Source organism: Prionailurus viverrinus, chromosome A1, assembly GCF_022837055.1.
Source record: "Prionailurus viverrinus isolate Anna chromosome A1, UM_Priviv_1.0, whole genome shotgun sequence".
NCBI lineage: Eukaryota > Metazoa > Chordata > Mammalia > Carnivora > Felidae > Prionailurus > Prionailurus viverrinus.
The window spans coordinates 200,501,215-200,514,123 of record NC_062561.1 but is presented as its reverse complement, the minus strand read 5'-3'; the positions used below and the strand labels follow the sequence as shown (position 1 = coordinate 200,514,123).

Below are 12,909 nucleotides of genomic sequence, written 5' to 3'. Positions count from 1 at the left end.
AGGTGTCTCAATGGGACCTCCAAAATTGTTAAAAGAATTTCCTGGAAAAGATAAAATCATGACTCTAATATAGATATAAATGAACATTTTTAAAATTTATTTAAATTCATTTAAATTTATTTTAGTATGAAATAAGGGAGCCAGGCAGATATTGTAACCAATTCAAAGGAAAAATCAATATGGCACAAATTTATATAAAGGAAATTTGAGATGAATTACAAATGGAAACAGACTTTTTTTTTTCAGAGGGGGTAGGGTGGAGTCACCAGACAGAATTTATGTATCTATTACAGTTGGTTCTCATTATTCATGATAGTTATGATCTATAAAGTCCCAACAAACACTAAATTAGCAAATACGGAAATACTGCTCCTAGGAAAATACAAAGTTAAATTCCTGCAAGCCCCTGATCGCACTACTTTGTTAGCCAAGCAATATGTAACCTTTTTAAAATGTGATTCCATTCAGATGTTTAAAAACACCTAATTTAATGTATATTGTTGATTCATGAACATTTGAACTCATAGCCAACAGCACTTGTAACTTATGCCTGAGTGAAGCTTACCCGATACACATACTGGCATATCAGAACCTTTTTGTGCTTAGGAACACTAGAAAGCACTGAAGCACTATACTTGTGGGGCCATTTTAAACAGCAAAATCCTCAAGGAAAAAAATACAAACAATGTGGCTGTAAATAGAACACGAAAAGGACACTTGTTTACAATATGAGGTTGGAAACAAGAAGGCACAGAACATTACCTTACTTGACCTCAGCTGGAAACATGTATGTTGGGTGAATCTAATTTTAAAGGTCTGTGCATGTCACTAATGACCATGAAAGCATCATGAATATTGATTTGGGGGTTACAAGTAAATTTTAGTGAGTAGGCAAGTTCACAAATACAGAATCCACAAATTATGAGGACTGTTTGTACCTACATTTTACAGGGTTTCAGAATAACTCAAAGACCATGATCAGGGCTGAGATCTGGTATACTATAGATACTACATTATTTTCTGGTGAAGCCCAGTTTTTTCCTACATAACTCTTTCTTCTCAGTCCCCAGTCGTAGGTACTGGCTGTCTTGTAGCCTGGGAAGTATTCGGCTTGACTCCTGACCTGTTGAGGCACCTGAGAGACAAAGATAGACATGTTAGAGGGGGTGAGGGAGAGATACTTAGATTTCCTGTTGGAGGTCTGAAATAATTTTTCTCTTGGCAGTCGTGTTATATATACATGGTGGCTTAGTGAGGTGCCTAGTGTAATATGGGATTTGGAAATTCCTATGCACAGACCATACCCAAACCAATTACATTAACATCTCATTGATTTTTGGACATTTACCACTGTTATATAGTTTCTTTTTCTAGAAAAAATGTGTTCTCAATTTCTAATGACTGATTTTCACATGTACTTTTGGAACACAAACCAGTTTGTTTTGTGGCAAATTCTGAATAATGTGGTTCCAATTACTGCTTTGGAAATAAAAATAATACTGTAGAGCAACTATATTATTTGAAAAGATAAAATTTAAGGGGGTCATTGACTATCACATCAAAGGTGGGATTTTATTTTGAGGTGTTGCAGCTGTGGCAGGTGTAGGGTGTTACTAATCTAATAAATATTTCAGGTGCCTCACATTTTTACCTTATTTGCTTGTTTAAATAAGTTCATATAATTTTTGTGGACAGAATTGCTTTGCTAGTGTATCCCAACGTTATTTCTCCTCCATGATATTTTCTAAAAGAAGATCTAAGATACTTTCAAATTAATCTGAACTCCCCCACCCCCCAAATACTTATTAGGTACTAGGGAATTTCAAAGTAGAGGGACTTTTAAAGTGAAATTCCTCAAAGGCTATCAACCCCCTCCTCTTTTAAATTATATTTGAAAAGTTTATGCTTTGCTTTTACTCAGGCATAATATGGGTACATAGCCTGGTGAGGAACTTTGAAACCTTCCAAGTATCAACATACCTTCTTTGGCTTCCCAAAGCCTTTGCTATTCTCATCCCATGCCTCTGTTAGCAATGACCGCCAGTTATGTCAGTTTGTGCCAAATTATGTTGTGCTTCTTGCTTTGCACACAAATGGACAGTAGGAAAAATCATTAAACTGTTCACTTCCGAACTAATGTCAGGGTTTGAGATTAGATTGTTACAGGTGAAAGACATTTTATAGGGCTTGAACCAAAGTTATTAGAGGTAACATATTTCACAAGCAATAAAAGCACCGATGAATAGTTTGCATTACTGGACCATAAATAAAATGGTTCTGTAAATAAAACTGAATGGAATTTTTATGTCTCATACATAGAATTCACAAGTTAATTGTTGTGGTCTGGTTTTGTTCAGAGGCCTTATGTGGTTGGTTTTTGAGTTTGGGGCCTTGGGCTTTTTTAGGTACATTTGAAAGATTACCCCAAACATTCATATCATAGGAAGTAGAGTATCCCAACCACTGCCTGGAGATCAACAAAATAAGTGGGCATATTTCCAAAAAAGAAATTAAGCATGAGATATTACAGGTCACATTTTATGTTTACTAGAGTATTTGCCAGAGGTACTTCTCTGATACTAGGGCTTAAAGATGAAAATATCTTTGTGAAAGCATTCCAGTGTGTGAAACAGCAAAGGGAGTCAGCTTCTCATCATTTAGGTGCTGGTGGTTGGATTTGTGGTTAATCCGTGCCATATGGCTGCTCTCCTCAGTGGGAAGTGACAGCAGCCCTAGGAGCTTACCCCATCCCTGGGGCAGCTGCTTTGGACTCAGTTGCTTTGATCATCTGTTGCACAGCTGGGAAGAGTAAGGAGTGGTTTTCAGTGTCCTAATGGAACAACATATTGGGACCACTGTCATAGATAGACTACATCTTCATTTTGAATAAGCATTCTTCAGATAGTGCAGGTGTTTTCACTTCCATGATCTCATTCAGAAACTCAAGTTTGAGTTCTTTAAAAAAAAAAAATGAGTGTTGAAAAGCAAATTCCTACAGAAATTTAAACATTTCACAAATAAAATTCCATTCTTAAATTTTTACGTTCTGTTTCTTGCAAGTTATATTATGTTCTTTTTGTTGTTCTTTCTTTTCAAGAACTTTCAAAAAGGAGGTAGAAAAGGAGCATAATTCATGTACCTTACCCATTAAGTACAAATGTTTAATGCCATTTCAAGTGTGGTGCTATTCTTATGGTTATCTTTTAAGCTAAGGCTTACTGCTTGCTCCAGTAGCCTTCATATTATCACAATATTATAATAAATAACTTGGGGAAGATTCTCATATGAAGTATAGTGGAACCAGTAAATTTGTTGATCCAGGCATTATAAGGTAAACACTTGGGAGAAGGATGCTTGGAAATGTGGTCAGACTCTTGATACAGTTCCCCAAAAAAGAGCAAATTTTCATCACAGCATCAGATCTATATCTTCTCCATGATGGATAGAAAATCCAAAAGGAGATTTATGTAGACTCTTACTTGAGTTTCAGTCTCTTGTGAGTTATCATTAGATTTCCTCCAACCCTTTCCTTTTACTTAATCAGAGAAGCTTAGTTGCTTGTGCATCTTTGAGAACAAAATTACTTCCCCAGAAAAATGTGAGAATAGACTTTTTCCCCTATATAGCCTAACATCACAGGTGGCTGTGGTAGAGTAATAACATAGAGATGGACACTGTTAGCAAATGCTGGTTTCTTCCATGTGTGTTTTTGTTTGTTTTCCCAGGGTGTTTTGCCCATCCACATTCCAATCCCTATAATGATACTTCTATTTATTGTTGTTATCACCATCAACAGCAACTATAATCTGGCTCACAGTTTCTAAGAGCCAGGTCACTCCTTAGTTACCAGGAGAAAACCCAAACCAGTTGTTCTTTCATGTGTACAAAATCCCAGTCTTCTCACATTGCAGTGACCCTAACAGCATTTTGAGACTCCATGAATGAAACAGATAATAGAGCTATGTCTGCATTCTGATGCATTAAAAAAATTTTTTTCTCCCTGAAGGTTGAAAGATTAACCATGTAAATGAGAGCGTAATTATCAGGTATCTGTCCGTGTATAATGTCTTTATTGGACTGGAGAGTGTGTTGGGAAGAGGCGGTGGGGAGGGGGACAGAGTAGGGAGCATAGGGACTCTCACCCATCACTTGGCAAGAAGAGATCATGGAGGCCTTGGGTAGGTGACTTACCAACAGTCCATATAACCAGACAATTCTCTAGAAACCTTTTCCTTTCTCCACAACTTGGGTGGCTATGGAGGGACATGTATGAGGGACATAGACTTTCCAGGCATTCTTGAAACAGTCTTTTCAACACATTTCTAAAAATCAAGGGGGAAAAATATCACAAAATCACAAAGATTGAAAGGAAATGGGTGTGAAATAGATAAAAATTGCAATTATAAGATGCTTCTAAAGAAAAGGTTTTGTTTATGAGGTGGTTGGGTGCATAGTTTTAAAGTCAACCTCAGTGAAAACTCTGGCTTTGCCACTTAGCCGTGTGGCTTTATGCTGCTTATTTGTCTTCCCTGTGTTTTATTTTTCCTCATGATTAAATACAAAATCGGGGTGTATATATAATGCCTAATCCATAAGCCAAGCAACCTATGATCTCAGTTTTAAAACTCTATAAAAATACATTGAAAGCACTTAGCACAGGATTTTGAATACCAGGGACACTCACTCCTGCCTCCAGGCCTTTGTACTTGTTCTTTTTGCCTGCAAGCTCTTTCCCAGACCTCCACCTGTCTTACTCTCTGACCTCCTTCAGGTCTTCAGTCACATGTGACCTTCTCAAGGAGGGAGGTCTTCCCTGTCCACCCTCTCTAAAGTGTTTTCTCTTTAGTGCTTGTTAGCATATAATATGTATTTTTTTATCTTAGTTATTACTGTATTAGCACCTAATATACTGTGCATTTATTAATTTCTCTTCTACTAACTTAAAGAAGTTTGGGAGTTTATTCACTGCTTTACCTTTGGTGTCTAAACAGTCCCTGACACAGAGTATGCAATCATTAAATGAATAGCAAATGAGTAAATATCATTATACCTGCTTTATTGAATTGAGTATTTTTTATAGTTCACAGCATCATTTGCTAGCTAATGTAGGAGGTGCTTGAGAAATTTATAATGTTAAAGTTATGCTCAGTTTACAGTATTAATTTGCTTACAAAATTCCTTTCTATAGTTAATTCAAAATTATTAGGTTCCAGTGTGATGAAAGTTTTATTTACATTAATACTTCATATAAAAAATGTGTAGCTAGGGCGCCTGGGTGGCGCAGTCGGTTAAGCGTCCGACTTCAGCCAGGTCACGATCTCGCGGTCCGGGAGTTCGAGCCCTGCGTCAGGCTCTGGGCTGATGGCTCAGAGCCTGGAGCCTGTTTCCAATTCTGTGTCTCCCTCTCTCTCTGCCCCTCCCACATTCATACTCTGTCTCTCTCTGTCCCAAAAATAAATAAACGTTAAAAAAAAAATTTTTTTTAAAAAATGTGTAGCTACAAACTGGCAGGTAAATCTGAGAGAGAAAGAATAGCTGAACATTTATCATGTGCTTGCTGTAAACACAAGAGACACAGTATTAGTTACGGCACAGGCTCCAGAATCAGGTTGTCTTTGTTCAAATCTTCATTCTGTCCCTTCCTGAGTGAGCTTGTGCTGGTTACCTAACCACTCTGTGCCTCAGTTTCCTCAGTTATATAAAGGACTTAATATTAATTCATATAAAAGTTTTAGAAAAGTACCTTTTTCATAGAATCAGTAAATGATTAAGGGCCAGGTGTTTTCTGAGCACTTCACATGAGTAAGTTTGTTTAAACCTCATGACAACGTATGAGGTAGGTACTATTCTTAGGCCCCTTAGTACATTTTTTGAAATGCAAATAGCTACTTGTTAATGTTCAGATCCTCTTAAAGTAAGACCTAGCTTTGATTTTTTTTTTTCCAGTTTTAGTACATTAAAAAGTACTCAAAACTTTACCCTATGAAAGTAAGGTTACGTTTAAGCAAGTGAATCAATATTTTGTGTCCTGGATTTTGAGGTTTCATTTGTATTTGTATTTTTAAAGAGAGAGCAAAAGCAGGGAAGGGGGCAAGAGGCGGGGCGGGGGGGGGGGGGGTAGATGGAGGGAGGGAGGGAGGGAAATCTTAAGCAGGCTCCATGCTCAGCGCACAGCACAACTACCAGCCCTACGACCCTGGGATCATGATGTGAGCTGAAATCAAGAGTCAGATAGATGCTCAACTGACTTGAGCCACCCAGGTGCCCCTCATTTGTATTTTTAAACCATTTGTTACATTTGCTTTCCTGCTTCTCAGTTTCCTCATAGCACGTAGACTTTCATGGAAGATGGAGTTCTAGCAGTGGAATTATTAATTATTTCCTCTTTTTGGACACTGAAATAGACAATAGTAGTAATATACTTTGATGACTTGATTTTCATAGGCTTCACTTTTGTGGCAAAATTGCATTCTAAGGGGCTATTGAATGAAAGCTTTGTGGCAGCAAATTCTATACTCACCAAGAGGCACTAGAACTCATGACTCACAAGATCAAGAAGTTTACTTAATTAGACCTGTATTATTCAGTTTGGGCATTTTATACATGGCTACATGATTCAGCCATGGATCACATGTTTCAAGAGGAGTTATTTGAAAAAAGCCCTCAGATAGAATAAATTACAGGTATGGAAAATGAATCTTATGAAGTAAAAGAGGTTTCTCAGACTAGGGAATAGAAAGATGACTTAATTACATCTTCAAGAAGGAGCATGTTGAATAGTTGTTCTCCATACCTTAGAAGAACTGAAGAATTGGACTTACAGCAGAAAACATGGAAGTAAACAGTCCCAGCCCCCTACCAGAGATTCTGATCCAATGGGCCTTTGGTGAGGGCAGAAATTGTGCATTGTTATCAAGTATGTCCCTGGGATTCTAAATAGATAGCACTTGAAGCAAATGCTGAAATTTTTTTTGTATTTAATCAGTAGCCTGTCAAAGTCCAGAGAGCTGAACCAAGTAATCTTTTATGGTCTGCTACAACTATGTCATTTGTATAAATAAGTATATAACTATGTTTCCTGTATTGCTTCCAGTGAGATCCAAACTGTTGTAAAGGCACTAGTTTTTAGAAAACAGTGAAACAGGTTATATTGTTTAATGCTCCCTACTGCAGCTATTAAGTCACATGTTAAATGACTTAAATGTTGGAGAAATGTAAAATTTTATGCGAATATGTAACCATTGATAATTGAATTAGGAATATTGAGCAAGGAGAAGTCAAATCATGGGTCACACTTTTGAGATATGGTAAATCATCTTCAGACAATATATTGGACCCTCTTATCGCACAGGATTATAAGGGAACACATTACTAAGTTTATTTCAGGTTGCTGAACTGCACTCCTGATAAATAAACATTAAATTTATGAAAGTTAGCTTCTGCTTGCTGTGCTCTTGAGGTATCCTCTTTAATTGTTTCTGTGGGTTTGTTTTTGTTTTCTAGGGTGGAGCTATGACATTGAAGAGAAGAAGGTTCCAAAACCCAAGTCCAAGTCTTACGGTGCAAATTTTTCTTGGAACAAAAGAACAAGAGTATCCACAAAATAGGTTGGCACTGACTATATTTCTGTGCTTGACTGTGAATAAAGTCAGCTGTGCAGTATTTATAGTCCATGTATAATACATTTCTTAATCTCCTAATAAATTCGACCTTTAATCACAGATACATTTTGTGGTGTCTATTTTAAATGTTTGTTTTAAGTCTCAAAGTGAATATATTTCCTATATATAGTGGAGATTTGAGGTGATCATACTTCTAGGTAATTTCAGTATTTAACATCTATTAAAAAGAATGCTTGAAATCAACAGCAAAATTTGAGTTTTACACTTGGTTCTTTATAGCCATTCTCAAGTTAATAGTGCTTATAATGGTCTCCTGGGTGGCTCAGTTGGTTAATCATCCGACTTCAGCTCAGGTCATGATCTCACAGTTTGTGAGTTCAAGCCCTGCTCCAGGCTCCACACTCTCTGCCTCTTGCTCACTCACACTCTGTCAAAAATAAATAAAATTTTATAAAATAGAATTAAATAGTTAAAAATTATTTTAATGTTTATTTATTTTTGAGAGACCGCAAACAGGAAGGGGCAGAGAGAGACACAGAATCAGAAGCAGGCTCCAGACTCTCAGCTATCAGCACAGAGTCCAATGTAGGTCTCGAACCTGTGAACCTGAGGTCATGACCTGAGCTCAAGTCGGACACTCAACTGAGCCACCCAGGCTCCCCTGAAAAATTGTTTATAAATTACCAGCCATCATCATTATAATGCTGTCTTAGAAATTCCCTTGTTTTATCTTAGGTTAGAGAAATTCAAGATTACATTGCAGTTGATAAATCTCATTACTGAAGTTCTTCTTTAATTAGAACTTTATATCTCGAAGTTTGAATCCAAATGAATTGTGTTACATACTAAACTCTGCCCAGGATTTCACGTTCATGACTGTGAGGGGTTCAGATGAAGATTTTATATTCTTAAGAATTCAAAGACTCCAAGAAAATAATCAGTTCATTGATGGACATCTTTTTGTATTCACTATTGGTTTTATAAAATAGAAGTAAATAGATGCTATGTGTTAAATCATTTAGGTCATCCATTGTGAGTTATCAAGCACATACTCCTGTCAGTCTCTTCGTTAAACAGTTTCTACACTAATCTTTATCATAATTCTGTTAGGCACTATTATTTCCCCCATTTTGCAAAGACCTAAATCAAGGCTTAAAGGACTAAATAACCTACTCAAAATTACACAGGTCCTAAATGCCAAAGCTGGGACTTGAACCCATATCTGTCTTCACATCCCATACTTTTAATTACTTTAGTTATAAAGAAATATGATCAGTGGCAGATGATTTTTTTGGGTTGCTAATAAATTCTTTGATTTTTAAAAAAATTTTTTTTTAATGTTTATTTATTTTTGAGACAGAGAGAGACATAGCATGAACGGGGGAGGGCCAGAGAGAGAGGGAGACACAGAATCTGAAGCAGGCTACAGGCTCCGAGCTGTCAGCACAGAGCCTGATGCGGGGCTTGAACTCACGGACTGCGAGATCATGACCTGAGCCGAAGTGGGCCACTCAACTGACTGAGCCACCCAGGCGCCCCAAATTCTTTGATGTTTTGAAAGTTATATACTAATTATGTACTTTCTCATGATTATATTTCTTAAAACACTAATACCACATTGACCTAGCCCAGCAAAGAAGACACATCAAAGTATAAATTTGTACAATCTTCTTTTGACGAGCCATAATGGCAATCTCTTTCCAAAATGTTAACTGTATATTCCATTTTTATTTATTTTGAGAGAGTGCATGTGCACATGTAGGGGAAGAGCAGGGAGAGAGAGAGAGAGAGAGAGAGAGAGAGAGAGAGAGAATCCCAAGCAGGCTCCACATGGTCAGTGTGGCACTCGAACTCACAAACCAGGAGATCATAACTTGAGCCAATATTAAGAGCTGGACACTTAACTAGCAGAGCCACCCAGGCACCCCCTGTATATTCCATTTAATTCTAAAAAGCCTCATCTAGACAAATAGCCCATGGATATACACAGAAGTGACTGTACAAAGATACTACAGAATGGTTTCTAATAACTAATAAGCTGGAATAATCTAAATGTTTATTAAAAGAGGAATTGAGATAGGTGGGATATTATGCAGCTATTAGAAACAAGATGGGCGCCTGGGTGGCTCAGTCAAGTATCCCACTGGATGTCAGCTCAGATTGTGATCTTGTGATCATGAGTCCCATGTTGGTCTCAGTGCAAAGCCTGCTTGGGATTCTTTCCCTCCCCTCTCCACCCCTCCCCGGCTCATGCACACTTTCTCTCTCAAAATAAATACTAAAAAAAAAAAAAAAATCTATGTGTTTGGAATGTTGTTAAAGATATATTGCTAAGTAGAAAAAAAATAGCAATAGTAGATAACATCAGAGGGCGTGCAGCAGCAGGTACTTATTACATCTGTGTACCTAGAATGTTTTGGGAAAAACACGTAAGAAAGCAGTAATGTGATTTTACCACTGATTGTGGGAGAGTCGAGTCTTGGGTCTTTCAACTTTGAAATGTATTACCATAAGGTTGTATTATTTGTATAATCAAATAGACATAAATATACATTACAATTCAGATCTTGTAATTTTAAGCTTGAAATATATTTTAATGTGATTTTAATTAGAATTTTATTTCAAGGGAGCTATAAACTCTGCAAAATGTTACAGTATGGCTGTGAAGAAATTCCATAGAGGGCACCTGGGTGGCTCGGTTGGTTGAGTGTCCAGCTTTTATTTTCGGCTCAGGTCATGATCCCCAGCATCATGGGATTGAGCCCTGCACTGGGCTCTGTGCTGAGTGTGGAGCCTGCTTGAGACACTCTTTCTCCCCTAGCCTGCCTCTCTCTCTCTCTCTCTCTCTCTCTCTCTCTCTCTCTCTCTCAAAAAAACAAAAAAACCCACATATACTTCAATGAATATAAGTTTAAATTTCAGTAAAATAAACCTACTTTGATCCCATACAATAAGGCAATACAGGCAAATTTTCTTCAAAAAAAGATACAGCATTCCACCTTAACTTTGGCTTTTAACAAATACAGCACTAGACTGTTAACTCTAGTAGAACTAACTTCCTAGGCAACCTCATGAATTGGCTAAAAAAATTCAGTATTGTTCTTTTCTCTTGCAATATCTGGTCCCTTTTACATAATAAATCAGTGAGCCTCTGCTTCTAGGTTGTTTCCATCTTTCTCATTATCCTATATAGGTGCTGCCCATGCAGTGACTTTTATAATCATATTTAGTATAATTTATAATTTATTTCTGTAAGACTAGCATCAAGGGGCCCCATTTGTTGTTTTTTAATATATTTTTTTTTCCTTTGGGGTATGACAGATCTGAAAAGAAAGAATAACCCAGACAGCCCTCGTTTTTATAGTATATGTTTTATGTTAAGTAAACCTGTATGTAAAAGAAAATTTATAAAAAACACTCTACCAATGATAGTCCTACTAAAGTATACTATTGCCGCAAATTTGTCTTACTTTTTCACACTATTTTAATGTAAAAATTTTGGCGTTATCATTTCAATTGTAGATACCAAGCTATTGCCTTTATTGACTGAATTTGAAACGCAGTTTATCTAGTTTTTAGTTGTAAACTGTAGTGACAAAGAAGTGACCTATTCATTAACATAACATATGTACTACATTATATACTATGTTACACCCTGGGGTCACAGTGGAACAAGTCTGACAAGGTCCCTGCTCTCCTATTACTTGTGGACCTAACGTGGGAGCTTCTATTCTGCCAGCAACGCTAGTCATTTTGAATGAGTAAAGATTGAATTATGGTTCAACCACTCACTCAGTGATCCCTATAAAGTTAATTAAGTTTCTCTAAATCTCCTGTTTCCTCATCTCCAAAATGGAGGAATTTATCTAATGGGATAGGTGAACATCAAATGATATATTCACAATGGCCAAAGAGCACTTTGTCGTATACAGGAAACTACAACATTGTGTGGGAGTTCTGTATCTTGAAGGAAGAGGTCTTTCAGTGCTCCAGCCCTATGACGTTCTGACAGAACTGACAGGACAGTTTGGTGCTTAGCATATATTGCTGTGTACTTTAAACTGTGTATTAGAATTCTTTTTTTTTTTTTAATGTTTTATTTATTTTTGAGACAAAGCCAGAGCCAGAGCATGAGCAGGGAGGGGCAGAGAGAGAGGAAGACACAGAATTGGAAGCTGGCTCCAGGCTCTGTGCTGACTGCTCGGAGCCTGGAGCCTGCTTTGGATTCTGTGTCTCCCTCTCTCTGCCCCTTCCCTGCTCATGCTCTCTCAAAGATGAATAAACGTTAAAAAAAATTTTTTTTTAATAAAAAATAAAATATTTGTACTCTGATTACAAAAGTGTTGCAAAAATACTTGATCTAGAGGCACCTGGGTGGCTCAGTTAAACGTCTGATTTTGGCTCAGGTCATGATTTCCCAGTTCGTGAGTTCAAGCCCTGCTTGGGCTCTGTGCTGACAGATCAGAGCCTGGACCCTGCTTCAGATTCTGTGTCTCCCTCAGTCTCTCTGCCCCTCCCCATCTTGTTCTCTCTCTCTCAATAAGTAAACATTAAAAAAATTTAAAAAAATACTTGATCTATATAGAATTCAAAGATGAGTATAATCACAAATTCCTCCCATTCCAAGATGGCCATTGTAATACAATTGGTGTGCATGTATTTTTTCTATTCCCTACATACACATGTTCTTTTTAGAAAACAAATTACAATATCAATGTACACATATTTTTTAAATAAAATATTTATTTTGAGAGAGAGCATGCATGTGAGCAGGAGAGGGGCAGAAAGTGAGGGAGACAGAGAACCCCAAGCAGGCTCCATACTGTCAGCACAGAGCCCCATGCAGGGCTCAATCTCACTAACCATGAGATCGTGACCTGAGCCAAATCAACAGTTGGACGCTTAACTGACTGAGCCACCCAGGCACCCCTGTACATATGTTTTCTAAAACAAAATTTAGTATTGAACACTTTTTAATTGAGTGTATGTTTTCCCATGACATTTTTCTATAACATGATACCTAATGGACAATTTAACTTTGTTTTTTAACGTTTAGATTTTTCTAATATTTATCTTTTGTATTTTTATAAATCTAACTTATCTCTCCAGTCATACTGTAAATGTCTAGAAGAGTAAGAATTATAGTTTGTCTTCCACAAAGGCTCACTCATTCCTGAGAAAACTGAATAAACAACGGTCAGTTTGATTATTTAGAGGATTCTGAATACAAACCATACATACATCTACTCTCCTGGTTTTCACTTGATACGTCTTTGAAATTGTTAGT

The 12,909-nt window shown here is 37.1% G+C and overlaps 1 protein-coding gene across 2 annotated transcripts in view; it reads left to right on the top strand.

Annotated features, from left to right (window-relative positions):
- Nucleotides 1-7,721, top strand: part of NDUFS4 (NADH:ubiquinone oxidoreductase subunit S4) — a 113,297-nt gene extending 105,576 nt beyond the window's left edge. For both annotated transcript variants that reach the window (XM_047867389.1, XM_047867398.1), the window contains exon 5: nucleotides 7,504-7,721. In XM_047867389.1, the coding sequence (XP_047723345.1) occupies nucleotides 7,504-7,607 (104 nt within the window). In that variant the 3' untranslated portion in view covers nucleotides 7,608-7,721. The remainder of the gene's footprint in view (nucleotides 1-7,503) is intronic.
- The last annotated feature ends 5,188 nt before the right edge of the window (nucleotides 7,722-12,909 follow it).